General features: G+C 40.4%; 1 protein-coding gene across 2 annotated transcripts; it reads left to right on the top strand.

Annotated features, from left to right (window-relative positions):
* Window positions 1-16,660, top strand: LOC106602705 (butyrophilin subfamily 3 member A1). 2 transcript variants are annotated; one of them, XM_014195497.2, is made up of 12 exons: window positions 1-198; window positions 5,746-5,808; window positions 6,009-6,356; window positions 6,946-7,107; window positions 7,260-7,391; window positions 8,015-8,110; window positions 9,477-9,521; window positions 9,633-9,662; window positions 9,763-9,783; window positions 9,886-9,942; window positions 10,120-10,161; window positions 13,194-16,660. In XM_014195497.2, exons 1-12 carry the CDS (start codon window positions 186-188, stop codon window positions 13,697-13,699), a joined length of 1,515 nt encoding a protein of 504 aa, XP_014050972.1. In that variant the 5' UTR covers window positions 1-185; the 3' UTR covers window positions 13,700-16,660. The 2 variants fall into 2 exon arrangements, with proteins under 2 accessions (XP_014050972.1, XP_014050973.1); XM_014195498.2 differs by having other exon boundaries at window positions 39-154.

Below are 16,660 nucleotides of genomic sequence, written 5' to 3'. Positions count from 1 at the left end.
AGTAGACAGATGGGAGTGGATAAACTGTTCTATCTTCATTCTCTCCTACAGAGCAGAGCTCAAATACGGTGTGATATGGTAGCTGGTCATGAATCTATAGGAATATCAGAGCATTCCAAAGCCACGGAGGTTTGATGTCGCAACAGCTGGAAATGTATGTTACAACAACTTGAAATTGAAGAAGAATGATGTGTTCAGGTAGAAATGAATTTCACCATATAGCAACTGCCTTTGTTTGAAGCATGTTGTATCTTCTGTACTTCACTATCCTTTTCCTCCTCTCCTCCCCTTGGTTTAATGTTATTTACAAAGACATGTTTTGATATTCTATTGATTGACTTAGTGAGTTATTTGTATATTTACAAAAAAAGGCTAAACTTCCTACTGTAGTATAAGAATAATTCTTATGGAGGTTTAATCAGCATTTACTTGAGCATTCATCAAGCAGGATCAGTCAAGGCTAGATGTATTTTTCTGCAATATCTTTCATTGTGTATTTTTTTAAATGTCCCTTTACAAGATACAGTAGCAGTAGTGCAATTTAATGACACTGTCACAAGTTCTGAACTGAAGGTCCAAAGTTCAGCATCACATGTGTTCCACAGTTGAAGTCGGAAGTTTACATACACTTAGGTTGGAGTCATTAAAACTCGTTTTTCAACCACTCCACAAATGTCTTGTTAACAAACTATATTTTTGGCAAGTCGGCTAGGACATCTACTTTGTGCATGACGCAAGTAATTTTTCCAACAATTGTTTACAGACAGATTATTTCACTCATAATTCACTGTATCATAATTCCAGTGGGTCACAAGTTTACATACACTAAGGTGACTGTGCCTTTAAACAGCTTGGAAAATTCCAGAAAATTATCATGGCTTAAGAAGCTTCTGATAGGCTAATTGACATCATTTGAGTCAATTGGAGGTCTACCTGTGGATGTATTTCAAGGCCTACCTTCAAACTCAGTGCCTCTTTGCTTGACATCGTGGGAATATCTAAAGAAATCAGCCAAGAACTCAGACAAAAAAATTGCAGACCTCCACAAGTCTGGTTCATCCTTGGGAGCAAGGTACCACGTTCATCTGCACAGACAATAGTACGCAAGGATAAACACCATGGGACCACGCAGCCGTCATATCACTCTGGAAGGAGACAGGCCAGTACATCAGGAGATGTGGAGGAGGCCGTAGGAGGGCAACAACCCAGCAGCAGGCCCGCTACTCCGCCTTTGTGCAAGGAGGAGCAGGAGGAGCACTGCCAGAGCCCTGCTAAATGACCTCCAGCAGGCCACAAATGTGCATGTGTCTGCTCAAATGGTCAGAAACAGACTCCATGAGGGTGGTATGAGGGCCCGACGTCCACAGGTGGGGGTTGTGCTTACAGCCCAACACCGTGCAGGACGTTTGGCATTTGCCAGAGAACACCAAGATTGGCAAATTCACCACTGGCGCCCTGTGCTCTTCACAGATGAAAGCAGGTTCACACTGAGCACGTGACAGATGTGACAGAGTCTGGAGACGCCGTGGAGAACGTTCTGCTGCCTGCAACATCCTCCAACATGACTGGTTTGGCGGTGGGTCAGTCATGGTGTGGGGGGGCATTTCTTTGGGGGGCCGCACAGCCCTCCATGTGCTCGCAGGGGTAGCCTGACTGCCATTAGGTACCGAGATGAGATCCTCAGACCCATTGTGAGACCATATGCTGGTGCGGTTGGCCTTGGGTTCCTTCTAATGCAAGACAATGCTAGACCTCATGTGGCTGGAGTGTGTCAGCAGTTCCTGCAAGAGGAAGGCATTGATGCTATGGACTGGCCCGCCCGTTCCCCAGACCTGAATCCAATTGAGCACATCTGGGACATCATGTCTCGCTCCATCCACCAACGCCACGTTGCACCACAGACTGTCCAGGAGTTGGCGGATGCTTTAGTCCAGGTCTGGGAGAAGATCCCTCAGGAGACCGTCCGCCACCTCATCAGGAGCATGCCCAGGCATTGTAGGGAGGTCATACAGGCACGTGGAGGCCACACACACTACTGAGCCTCATTTTGACTTGTTTTAAGGACATTACATCAAAGTTGGATCAGCCTGTAGTGTGGTTTTCCACTTTAATTTTGAGTGTGACTCCAAATCCAGACCTCCATGGGTTGATAAATTGGATTTCCATGGATTATTTTTGTGTGATTTTGTTGTCAGCACATTCAACTATGTATAGAAAACAGTATTTAATCATATTATTTCTTTCATTCAGATCTATGATGTGTTGTTTATGTGTTCCCTTTATTTTTTTGAGCAGTATATTTGGCTGAGGTGTATGTAAACTTCCGACTTCAACTGTATACTGTATGTTAATTGGTGTCTTTGCTGCACATTGGCTGGATGAATATGATGTTTTGGCTGAACCAACAGTTTTCATTTTGAGATAGAAGATGGATAGGGACGTATCCCCAATTTACCAGTCACGTACATTCAGGGTGCAACAAATCAAATCAAATTGTAATGGTCACATACACATATTTAGCATGTCATTGTGGGTGTAGCGAAATGCTTGTGTTCCTAGCTCCAACAGTGCAGTGGTATCTAACAATTCACAACAATACACAGTACCAGTGAAAAGTTTGGACAGGTTTGTCTTTGTTTTGACTATTTTCTACATTGTAGAATAATAGTCAAGACATAAACTATGAAATAACACATATGGATTCATGTAGTACCCAAAAAAGTGTTAAACAAATCAAAATATATTTGAGATTCTTCAAAGTAGCCTCCATTTTGCCTTGATGACAGCTTTGCACTATCTTGGCATTCTCTCAACCAGCTTCATGAGGTAGTCACCTGGAATGCATTTCAATTAACAGGTGTGCCTTGTTAAAAGTTAATTTGTGGAATTTATTTCCTTCTTAATGTGTTTGAGCCAGTCAGTTGTGTTGTGACAAGGTAGGGGTGGCATACAGAATATAGCCCTATTTGGTAAAAGACCAAGTCCATATTATGGAAAGAACAACTCAAAAAAGCTAAGAGAAATGACAGTCCATCATTACTTTAAGACATGAAGGTCAGTCAATATGGAACATTTCAAGAACTTTGAAGTGCAGTCACAAATACTATCAAGCACTATGATGAAACTGGCAGGGGTTAAGTTCATTAGAGTTACCAGCCTCTGAAATTGCAGCCCAAATAAATTCTTCAGAGTTCAAGTAACAGACACATCTCAACATCAACTGTTCAGAGGAGACTGCGTGAATCAGGCCTTCATGGTCAAATTGCTTCAAAGGAACCACTACTAAAGGACAACAATAATAAGAAGAGACATGCTTGTTCCAAGAAACACAAGCAATGGACATTAGACTGGTAGAAATCTGTCCTTTGGTCTAATGAGTCCAAATTTGAGATTTCTGGTTCCAACCACCGTGTCTTTGTGAGACGCATAGTAGGTGAATGGATGAACTCTGCATGTGTGGTTCCTACTGTGAAGCATGGAGGAAGAGGTGTGATGGTGTGGGGGAGATTTGCTGGTGACACTGTCAGTGATTTATTTAAAATTCAAGGCACACTTAACCAGCATGGCGACCACAGCATTCTGCAGCGATACGCCTTCCCATCTGGTTTGCGCTGACTGGGATTATTATTTGTTTTTCAACAGGACAATGACCCAACACACCTCCAGGCTGTGTAAGGGCTATTTTACCAAGTAGGAGAGTGATGAGCGCTGCATCAGATGACCTGGCCTCCACAATCACCCAACCTCAACCAAATTGAGATGGTTTGGAATGAGTTGGATCGCAGAGTGAAGGAAAAACATCAAACAAGTGCTCAGCATATGTGGGAACTCCTTCAAGACTGTTGGAAAAGCATTCCAGGTGAAGCTGATTGAGAACATTCTGAGTGTGCAAAGCTGTCATCAAGGCAAAGGGTGGCTACTTGTAAAAATATAAAACTTTATATTTTGATTTGTTTAACACTTTTTTTGGTTACTACATGATTCAATATGTGTTATTTTATAGTTTTGATGTATTCACTATTATTATACAATGTAGAAAATAGTAAAAATATAGAAAAACCCTGGAATGAGTAGGCGTGTCCAAACCTTTGACTGGTACTGTACATAAAAGTAAAATAATATATAAAATATAGATCGAGCAATGTGGCATTGACTAAAACACAGCAGAATAGAGTACAGGATATACATATGAGATGAGCAAAGCAGTATGTAAACATTATTAAAGTGACTAGTTCTCCATTATTAAAGTGGCCAGTGATTTCAAGTCTATGGATATAGGGCAGCAGCCTCTAAGGTGCAGGGTTGCGTAACCGGATGGAAGTCGGCTAGTGATGGCTATTTAACAGTCTGACGGCCTTGAGATAGAAGCTGTTTTTCAGTCTCTCTGTCCCAGCTTTGATGCACCTGTCCTGACCTCGACTTCTGGATGATAGGGGGGTCAACAGGCCGTGGCTCGGGTGGTTGATGTCCTTGATTATCTTTCTGGTCTTCCTGTGACATCAGGTGCTGTAGGTGTCCTGGATGGCAGGTACTTTTCCCCCGGTGATGCGTTGGGCAGACCGCACCACTCTCTGGAGAGCCCTGCTGTTGCGGGCAGTGCAGTTGCCATACCAGGCGGTGATACAGCACAACAGGATGCTATCAATTGTGCATCTATAAAAGTTTGTGAGGGTATTAGGGTCCAAGCCAAATTTATACAGCCTCCTGAGGTTGAAGAGACACTGTTGCGCCTTCAGTGATGTGTACGCCGAATGGAACTTGAAGCTTTCCACCTTCTCCACTGCAGTCCTTCAATGTGGATAGGGGTATGCTCCCTCTGCTGTTTCCTAAAGTCCATGATCAGCTCCTTTGTTTTGTTGACGTTGAGTGAGAGGTTATTTTCCTGGCACCACTTTCCCAGGGCCCTCACCTCCTCCCTGTAGGCTGTCTCATCATTGTCTATTACTGTTGTGTCATCTGCAAACTTATTGAGGCGTGCATGGCCATGCAGTCATGGGTGAAAAGGAGTACAGGAGGGGGCTGAGCATGCACCCTTGTGAGACCCCTGTGTTGAGCATCAGCAAAGTGGAGGTGTTGTTTCCTACCTTCACCACCTGGGGGGCGGCCCGTCAGGAAAGCCAGGACGCAGTTGCACAGGGCGAGGTTCAGACCCAGGGCCCCAAGCTTAATGATGAGGTTGGAGAGTACTATGGTGTTGAATTCTGAGCTATAGTCAATGAACAGCATTCTTACATAGGTATTCCTCTTGTCCAGATGGGATAGGGCAGTGTGCAGTGCGATGGCGATTGCATCGTCTTTGGATCTATTGGGGCGGTAAGCAAATTGAAGTGGTTCTATGGTGTCCGGTAAGGTATGGTGATATGATCCTTAACTAGCCTCTCAAAGCACTTCATGATGACAGAAGTGAGTGCTAAAGGGCAACAGTCATTTAGTTCAGTTACCTTTGCTTTCTTAGGTACAGGAACAATGATGGACATCTTGAAGCAAGTGGGGACAGCAGACTGGGATAGGGAGAGATTGAATATGTCCGTAAACTCTCCAGCCAGCTGGTCTGCGCATGCTCTGAGGATGCGGCTAGAGATGCCGTCTGGGCCAGTAGCCTTGCAAGGATTAACACGCTTAAATGACTCACTCACATTGCAGATAGAAATTCCATGAATAGAGATGACATGATTCCTTACTCCACTCCGTACTCCAGCATACCCTGTTATGATTATAATGTCATCACACTGATCTTCAACACAGGTGTGTCTTTGAGGGTGATGATACTGGCAGCTCTCACCGTTCCCATCATAGTCCAAAGTCCTGGTGAGAATATGCTATTAGTTTTCTGCAAAATATCCTATTTTCTCTACATAACCGTCTCAAATTCAGAAATAAAAAATATTATTCTTCAATTTCCTTGAGTAAGAAAATGAGTCTCTCTCTCTCTCTCTCTCTCTCTCTCTCTCTCTCTCTCTCTCTCTCTCTCTCTCTCTCTCTCTCTCTCTCTCTCTCTCTTACCCCAGAAACCTTCACCTTGATGGTCCCAAACGGTCCAATCCTGACCTGGTTGAACTCCTCCGTTTCTTTATCTTGTGAACTTTCACCTCTCTTCAATGCGGAGCCATTGGAGGTGCGCTGGTACAGGGCCAAAGACTTTGACTCAACTGCCTTGTTGTACAAAGATCATAAGATCCAGGAGGCCTCTGTGGACCCCCGTTACAGGGGCAGGGTGTCTCTAACTGGGGAGCTGGAGAGAGGGAATTTGTCCCTGACACTGGAGAGGGTCACACTGGAAGACAGGGGGGAGTATGTGTGCTATGTTAGCAGTGAACAGTGGTACGACAAGGCCATTGTACTCCTCACAGTGAATGGTAAGTAATTGGGGACAGTCCTACTTAATGGATAGTTCACCCAAATTACAGATTGGTTTCCTTCACTTGCATTGGTTAATAGGCCATAATTGCTAAAGAGTTTGCATTTGGTGACAGTGGCCAGGTATACAAAACCGAAGCATGGATTGTTGTCTTAGCTTGTCCATAGACCGATTTCAGGGTAAGGAAACCAATGTGTAATTTTGTAATTTGGGTGAACTACCACTTCAACATGGGATGAAATTTTTGGTCTGTCCACAAAACTACAACTTCCCCAAAAATACTGTAATACCAGGGTTTGGGTCAATTCCAATTCATTTCCAGAAAGTAAACCAAATTCCAATTCCAACTTTTCCTAATTGAAAATCATTGAGGAGAATAGGAATTTCACTGTACATCCTGAATTGACTGAAATGCCAATGCAATTCACTCAACCCTGCGTAATACTCACAATATTGTAGCAGAAATGATCTTGTATCTTTGTTGTATGATAATTTACAGGAAAATGTGATGCATGAGATACAATAGTCTATTCCAATAATCTATGATCATAGCTTGTCCTCACCCTCCCCTTTTATCTGTCCATTAGTAACAGGTAGTGAACCAGTTCTCTCTGTTGCTGAAGCAAGAGGAGGAGGAGGTCAGGTGAACGTTACCTGTTCATCAGAGGGTTGGTCACCACAACCTACACTCACCTGGAGAAACAAAGACGGGACAGAGATCAGACATGGACAAGTACTCAACACCACTGGTAATTACTTGTAGAATCACTACACATGCCAAATCAGTCTGAAGAAGGCTATCTACAACTGTATGTTTGTGTGTTTGTGGGTGACTGTATCTGAGAAGGTGTATCTTTCACAATTAATAAATGGTTGTGTATCACCCCCTTCTCTCTAACAGATTCTCAGGGCTTGTTGAGTGTCAGTAGCTGGCTGCTGTATTCTCCCTCAGATTCTGATTGGCTCTCCTGTACAATCTCTCTGTCTGGGGAGAAGAGAGAGAGCAGAATCATGCCAAGAGCTCCAATGGAAGGTGAATGTCTCAGAAAAGGTTATCAATACCTTAACATTTAATATCTCAATATTGAACTATTTCAGTCGGTTCACTCGATGTAGCACCTTATGTAAATTCAAGTTCAAGTGTACTTTTACCTAGCCTGGCTGACGGAGTCGGTGCTTTTCCAGATTAATTTGTACCAACATAGTAGAATGCAAATCAAAATGTATAAAATGATAAAGGGTAAGATAGACAAGGGTTAAACAATGAAAATCTGCAAACTGGTATACTGCTCTCAAAGTGTTTAATGAAAGAAGTATAACATTTCAACCCTACAAGGGTCTTCGTCAGGACAGGTATAAAACCGTTGCAATAGGGTTTCTGAAGTCATTGTTACAAATACTGCTCAGATATTCTGTTTTTTGGGCTTCGTCCTAATGTTATCCTTCCCACTTGAACACTTCAAATATTAAAGCTGATATACCCCCTAAATTATATATTTTTTAAGTACCAAAGTTTTCACCCCCCTCAGACATTTTACAATTAAATCAAATGTAATTCCATGCTGTAACAGAATAAAAAGTCTAAGGGTGTAAATACTTATGCAAGGCGCTGTATGTTCTCTTAAAGTTGAAGTGGTTTATACATCCTTTCTACAGGACATTGGAGCCTTGGTGCCTTCATGACATTACTGTTCATCAATCTACTAGTAATCTTTACTCTAATTGGACTCTTCATCTGGAACAAAAAAACAGGTATATTAACAAGATGCTATTATTGTCACGTCCTGACCAGTAAAAAGGGTATTTTGCCATAGAATGGTCAGGGCGTGGCAGGGGGGTTTGTTTTGTGTGTTTTGGGGGTTTTGGTTCTAGGGGATTTTGGTTCTAGTTTTCTATTTCTATGTTTCATTTTCCATGTTTGGCCGAGTATGGTTTCCAATCAGAGGCTGGTGTTTTTCGTTGTCTCTGATTGGAAGCCATACTTAGGCAGCCTGTTTTTCTTTGGGTTTTGTGGGTGGTTGTTTTCCGTATAGTCTGTGAACCTCCCGGAACTGTTTGCTGTCGTTTGTTTTTTCTTTGTTTAAGTGTTCTCTTAAAATAAATAAGTAAGAATGAGCACTCTACACGCTGCGCCTTGGTCCCCTTTATACGACCCATGTGACAATTATTTAATTCCATGGCCGACTTCAACTTCAAAACCATGCCATTGAGCTACACAATCTCTGTCATCAGGTTGATTTGGGCATGAAATTGAAAGAATTCAGCTAACTGTAGCCACCACTAGCTAACAAACAAGTGATAGGGGCAAATGTGCAATGTACTTTAAAAAAAAAGTTTAATGATCTTATATTAACATCAAACCAATATAGCTGATTTCAGTTGATTTGGCCATTAAAAAACATTTCACAATTGCCCTTTCCCATCCATTGCTTGTTAGCTAGCAGTAGATAAAGTTAGCTGAAATTTGTAGTGGTTGTTTAACGGGAACTGAACTATGGATTACAGTTTCTTCAGGCACAAAGACAATTTTCAGGTTGATGAACCATCTCACATCAAGCTGGAAAATCCAGAGCTTCCCCAATACCAATATTCGAAATTAGGGACTAGGCCTGGGCATATTTCAGAGTACACATGTAAGGAGACATTTTGAACTCCCAATATTTAACGGTGTGCACATCTGATTTGTTTAAATGAAATCAAGTCATGAAAAATCCAGCTATGATACTAATTAGTGATAGGAGAACTCATTAACATAAAGTGTGAATGATAGTATTTGCGCTTGGCATTTAGGCTCTGCTTTTCATGGTGCTCCGAGTCCAAGGAAAATACTCAGCTAATTTCCCTGATCATAGTATTTACACTTCCCCCAAATATACAGAATCATACACCAAGGTGAGTTAACTATGTACAGCAGAGCACCCACTGCTTTCTGAAATCACTCAGGATGACCATACATGTTTTTACATGTATATTTTGGTCAGTGTTTATTATAATTTCATCCACAAGTGTTGCATTTGAACATTTCAAATACTATTGTAGGGATCAAGCATTCACTACCCATCTCTATTGTATTATTTTGGTTTTATTTGACAATATCTCCTTTTCCCCCTTCTCACAGGGTCTATCAGGTTGTCAACATCAGAGAAAGATGACAATGCAGAGGGTACTGTGTATTGTCTATTCAAGTAAAGATGGTTATGTCTAACACTGGAAACATGAGAACAATGTTTTATTACGTACAATATCTTGATATTCGTGTGTCATTGGATTTCAGGTAAAACAGAGTCTAATGAGAGGCCAGCAGGTATGAATTCAGTATTCCTACAAGTCTATTTGTTGTATTTGTACACATAATAACATAACTTTCATAACTTTTTTTGTTGTTTATGGTCTTCATTAAATAGAAGAGGCAAATCTTCTTGAAGGTAAATAGAGTTGAAATGCACTCATATTAAACCTTGAAAAGGTAGCTACATTTGCCAGTAAATACATTTTATTAATAATCTATCATGTTTCATTCTGAACAGAAGGTGTAAAGAAAACTGATATGGAAACAGAAACACAGACAGAATTTTTCCTAAAAGGTAAATTCTTTTTTACAAAATGTTATTTTTTCTCTCTTCTTTTGAAATGTATTACTCAAACATACAGTACATGTAAAATCATTCACAGTTGTTTAGTACCATTAATTGGACAACACTCTCAGGAATAAAATAATGTTACATCCCAAAAAAGTCAATAATATGTTTCACTCTGGGCAGAAAGTGCTACGCAAACTGCACTGAGAGAATCATTCCCAAAAGGTAAATGGAAAATCTTTACAAACCTTAAATGAATTAATGTAGTATTATTTATATACTTATAATTATGTAATATTGTGATGATGTTGATGTTAATTTGATTTATCCAGAGCGACTTACAATTAGTGTATTCATCTTAAGATAGCTAGGTGAGACAACAACATAGTACAATCATATCAAGTGCATTTTCCCTCAACAAAGTATTTATTTGCAAAATCAGAGGTAGTAGGAAAAGACAAGTCTTTCATCTTATATACACAATCATTCAGGTTTGTTTCCTTATTACTTTGGTTTTCGAAGTGGGGAGACATAATTACTAATTCCTTTATTCCACATTTTGTTGTGTTACAGCATTAATTCAAAATGGATTAAATATGTTTTTCTTACCCATCTACACACATTATCCCATCATGACAAAGTGAAAACATGTTTTCAAATGTTTTTGCAAATGTATTGAAAATGAAATACAGAAATATGTCATTTACATACACAACATGATCAAAAGTATGTGGACACCAACACGTCAAACATCTCATTTCAAACTCATGGTCATTAATATGGAGTTGGTCACCCCTTTGCTGCAAATAACAGCCTCCACTCTTCTGGGAAGGCTTTCCACTAGATGTTGTAACATTGCTGTGGTGGCCTATTTCCTTTTAGCAACATTTGTGAGGTTGTGCACTGATGTTGGGCTATTAGGCCTTGCTCGCATTCGTCGTTCCAATTCATCCCAAAGGTGTTCAATGGGATTGAAGTCAGAGCTCTGTGCAAGTCAGTCAAGTTCTTCCACACCGATCTCGACAAACATTTTCTGTATAGACATCGCTTTGTGCATGGAGGCATTGTCATACTGAAACAGGAAAGAGCCTTCCCAAACTGTTGCCACAAAATTGGAAGCACAGAATCGTCTAGAATGTCATTGTATATTGAAGCGTTTAGTTTACCCTTCACTGGAACTAAGGGGCTTAGCCCGAACCATGAAAAACAGCCACAGACCATTATTCCTCCTCCACCAAACTACAGTTGGCAATATGCATTGGGAAAGGTAACGTTCTCCTGGCATCCACCAAACCCAGATTTGTCCGTCGGACTGCCAGATGGTGAAGCATGATTCATCACTCCAGAGAACGCGTTTCCACTGTTCCTTAGTCCAATGGCTGAAAGCTTTCCACCACTCCAGCCGACGCTTGGCATTGCGCATGGTGATCTTAGGCTTATATGCGGCTGCTCGGCCATTGAAACCCATTTCCTGAAGCTCCCGACGAACAGTTCTTGTGCTGACGTTGCTTCCAGAGGCAGCTTGGAACTCAGTAGTGAGTGTTGCAACCAACTACAGATTTTTACGCTACCCGCTTCAGCACTCGGCTGTCCTTTTCTGTGAGATTGTGTGGCCTACCACTTTGCGGCTGAGCCATTGTTTCTCCTAGTCGTTTCACTTCACAATAACAGCACTTACAGTTGACAGGGGCAGCTCTAGTAGCGCAGAAATTTTACGAACTGACTTGTTGGAAAAGTGGCATCCTACGACGGTGCCACGTTGAAAGTCACTAAGCTCTTCACCATGGCCATTCTACTACCAGTGTTTGTCTATGGATATTGCATGGCTGTGTGCTCGATTTTTATACACCTGTCAGCAAAGAATGTGACTGAAATAGCCGAATCCACTAATTTGAAGGGCTGTCTACATACTTTTGCATATATAGTGTAAGTTTTCTCAGCCCTGAGTCAATACATGTTAGAATCATTTTTGGCAGTGATTACAGTTGTAAGTCCTACTGGGTAAGTCTCTAAGAGCTTTGCACATCTGGATTGTACAATATTTTCACATTACTCTCTTCAAAATTCTTCAACCTCTGTCAAATGTGTTGATGATCATTGCTAGACAACCATTGCCATAGGTTTTCAGGCAGATTTAAGACAAAACTTTAACTCGGCCACTCATGAACAGTCACTGTCTTCTTGGTAATCAACTCCAATGTAGATTTGGCCTTGTGTTTTAAGCTATTGTCCTGCTGAAAGGTGACTTCATCTCCCAGTGTCTGGTGGAAATCAGACTGAACCAGGTTTTCTTCTAGGATTTTGCTTGTGCTTAGCTCTGTTCCGTTTATTTTTTATTCTGGAAAAACCCTAGTTCTTAACTACTACGAGAGTACCTATAACATGATGCATCCACCACTATACTTGAAAATATGAAGTGGTACTCAGTAATGTGTTCTATTGGATTTGTCTCAAATCTAACATTTTGTATTCATGAAAAAAAGTGATTGCTTTGTCTTATTATTTTGCAGTATTACTTCAGCGCATTGTTGCAAACATGATGGATGTTTTGGAATATTTTTTATTGTGTACAGGTTACACTCTGTCAATTAGGTTAGTATTGTGGAGTAACTACAATGTTGTTGGTCCATCCCCAGTTTTCTCCTATCACATCCATTAAACTCTAACTGTTTTAAAGTCACCATTGGCCTTATGGTGAAATCCATGAGCTGTTTCCTTCCTCCTAGGAAACTGAGTTAGGAAGGACGCCTGTATAGGGGAATTGGAAAGCCGCCGTGGTCTTTGGTTGAATCTGTGTGTGAAATCCACTGCTTGATTGAGGGACCTTACAGATAATTGTATGTGTGGGGTACAGAGATGAGGTAGTCATTCAAAATCCATGCAACTTATGTGACTTGTCAAGCAAATGTTTACTCCTGAACTTATTTAGGCTTGCCATAACAAAGGGGTTGAATACTCATTGACCCAAGACAGATCAGCTTTTCATTTTTTATTAATTTGTAAACATGTCAAAAAACATAATTCTACTGTGACATTATGGGGTATTGTGTGTAAACTAGTGACAAAACATTTCATTTGAATCTATTTTACATAGGCTGTAACACAACATGTGGAAAAAGTCAAGGGGTGTGAACACTTTCTGAAGGCACTGCATATAGTGTTAGCATACTACACATAGCACGTGTAGTAATATAACACAATCCAATGAGTAACCATGTAAGTGAATGTATGAATTAAATCCTGTTCTCTTCTCTTAGTGGACATCACTTTGGACCCACTGACTGCTCACTCTTCGCAAGCGGTGTCTTGCTGTAAAAAGATGGTTCATTGTAAAAAAGGAGATCATGCTTCCACAGCTCATTTTGTCCTTAGTGAGAACAAATTCAGCTCAGGACAGATATACTGGGAAGTGGAGGTGGATTCAAAGTGTAAACAGACATGGTATGTTGGGGTAACCACCACAGACGCAGCCCAGATTAATAAGGCTATTGTCCCCTTAAAACCTGGGAATGGTTTCTGGGTTCTTCGCTATAAAAAAGGAAAAGGTTATTGTGTCTCTACAGACCCTCCAACACCATTCTCTGGAAATGAAAACCTTGAAACACTGGGAGTGTTCTTAGATTGTGACAGACAGATTCTTTCCTTTTATGATGCTGATTCAGCAGTACATCTGTACAGTTTTGCTGACGTGTCATCTAACTCTAACACATTCTTTGCTGTATTTAGCCCTGGATTCGACACATTTCCCTTAAAAATTCAATGATTGTAGATGACAAAGGTGCAAACTTCCCACAACAATAATCATGTTAGATATTACTGAACAAAAAATAGTCAGTATAATCAAATCCAATTTTATTCGGCACATGCATCGAATACAACAGGTGTAGACTTTACCATGAAATGCTTATTCATGAGCCCTTTCCCAACAAAGCAGAGTTAAAAAGAAAACAATTAGCAAAAACAGAAGGAAATATTAACACAATAAAATAACAATAATGAGGCTATATAGAAGGATTACCGGTATCGAGTCAATGTGCAGGGGTACGATGTAGTTTAGGTAATTGAGGTAATACGTACATGTAGGGGGGGTAAAAATGACTAGGCAATCAGGTTAGATAATAAACAGAGAAGCGCAGCAGTATATTTGAAGAGTGTGAAGGAGTTTGTGTGTTTGGGATCAATGTGTGTGTGCGTGTGTTGGGAGTGTCAGCGTAGTGTGTGTGAGTTGTGTCCAGTGAGCGTGCATAGAGCCTGTGCAAGAGAGTCAGTGCATAAAAAAGGTGGTCAATGCAAATAGTCCGGGTAGCCATTTGATTAACTGTTCAGCAGTCTTACGGCTTGGAGGTAGAAGTTGTTCAGGAACCTTTTGGTCCCAGACTTGACACTCGGTACTGCTCGCCGTCCGGTAGCAGAGAGAATAGTCGATGACTTGGGTAGCCGGAGTCTTTTGACAATTTTTAGGGCCTTCCTCTGACACCGCCTGGTATAGAGGTCATGGATGGCAGGGAGCTCGGCCCCAGTGATGTACTGGGCTATCCACACTACCCTCTGTAGCGCTTTGTGGTCGGATGCCAAACAGTTGTCATACCAAGCGGTGATGCAGCCAGTCAAGATGCGCTCAATGGTGCAGCTGTATAACTTTTTGAGGATCTGAGGGCCCATGCCAAATTATTTCGGCGTCCCGAGGGGGAATAGGCGTTGTCGTACCCTCCTCATGACTGTATTGGTGTGTTTGGACCATGATAGGTTGTTAGTGATGTGGACACCGAGGTTCACCGTTGATGTTTCCTCTAAAAGCTTATTATAACTGAGACACTAACAAAAAATTGTAAGACATACATTTAAATGCACACATACAATTAAACACTTACAAATGTCAATTGAAAATGTTACTTGAAATCCTAATCAATACCACTCAGTTGTATCAATGTTAAAATATATGTCGATATTTGATCACAATAACATCCTCCGCTGAAGTGTAAATCATTTTCTACTACAGCCAGGTCCTAAATCATTGGCACCCTTGATAAAGATGGGCAAAAAAGTATGTATACAAATAAAGTACAAATACTGAGCCAAATTGAGTGCTAAAAAAGTGAAAATTATATTATTTTATACTAATACAATTGCTCAGAGAAGTTGATTTTTGTAATACAAAAAAAATCTCAAAAAGATGGTTGTAAAAATTATTGGCACCTCTGTATTCAATACTCCAGCATTGTCCTACTGCGAGGATAATAGCACTGAGCCTTATCCTAAAATATTTGTATTTCCTCCATACAGAATCTTTCCAGATCCTTGATATCCTTCGTTTGCTCTTATGGACTGCCCTCTTCAATTCAAACCACAGGTTTTCAATGGGGTTCAAGTCCAGAGACTGAGATGGCCATTGCATAATGTTGATTTTGTGGTTAAATTCACAATTTCTTTGTGGATTATGATTTGTGCTTGAGGTTATTGTCTTGCTGGAAGCTCCACTTGAGGCCAAGTTTCAGCCTCCCTGCTCCTTAACTTTGGCAATACATGAGGTAGGCTATACATTAATAGATACTATAGGGACTACTGTCCCAGAAAGATCAGACTAGTTACAGCAAGTATGAGCAACAAAACCAAAAGAGAAAGGTATCATCTCTCACCAATTCAACCTAAAATGTCATTGTGATTGAGTCATCTGTTTTATCCATTGTCTAATGCAACGTTTACTAATGTAAAGATAAAGAAAGCAGAGATCATGTACAAAATGTACTTTGTTTTACAGGGTGATATAATGATGCAGGGAGCAAACATGGGATGATTTTGTGAAATGCGGTAGATTTGCAAGCATCTCTGTTTTTATCCCTCTCTGTACCCTGGTGCAGTGGAACAATTCTTGTTCAGCCTCAGTGCAGCATGATTCTGGATAGCTGAACTCCTGTAAATAGTGAAAGGACATGTAGATATCTATGGGACGTTGGTCAGACTGAAAATGATTTATCCAATGTGCAGAGGTATGTGATAACACTAGGCTTGTTGTCATAATTTTTTGGGGGGGAGGAGGAGTATTTCATCTTTAATATTTCATATAGATTGTAGCTTCTATCAATGTAATTATCTGCGTCATTATATTCATGTTACTTACTAATTTCATACTAGTGTTCTTTTGTGTTTTCCTACTTATTGTTATTCAAAAGGAACTCGTACATCTATCTTTGTTGCAGGTGCATGGTAACAGTTGGATAGGATGAGAAAAAAGAAGAAACCCACACACTGCTCTTGCTAGTATCACTGCTCTTTATTAAGCTTTACGTATCAGAGCTTTACAAAAATACATAAACTAAATGATTTTAACTTAACAGTGGTCATCTATTCAGATGACCTCTTTACCTTTACCTTATATGGAGTTTAAAGCTCTGATGATTGCCGTGAGGCCGATACGCAAAGCTTAGTAAAGAGCAGTGATACTAGCAAGAGCAGTGTGTGGGTTTCTTCTTTTTTCTCTACTTATTTGTATTGACATAGTGTTCTTATTCTGTTTTTTCACTTATTTTTTATTGAATATTTTATAAATGTTGTGCTGTTTGAAAGGAGAGCTTGTTAATAAGCATTTTGTTGTGCTGTGTACAATACGCTGTATCGTGTGCACATAAAAAAATTACTTTGATGTGATTTGATTTCACAACAATGTATAGTTTTCTACATGCAGTAAGATTATTGATGTAAATAAAAGTGTCTGTCTACAAAATTA

This window comes from Salmo salar, chromosome ssa04 (genome assembly GCF_905237065.1).
Source record: "Salmo salar chromosome ssa04, Ssal_v3.1, whole genome shotgun sequence".
NCBI classification, from domain to species: domain Eukaryota; kingdom Metazoa; phylum Chordata; class Actinopteri; order Salmoniformes; family Salmonidae; genus Salmo; species Salmo salar.
The sequence above is the reverse complement of the archived record's forward strand: the minus strand, read 5'-3'. Positions and strand labels throughout refer to the sequence as shown.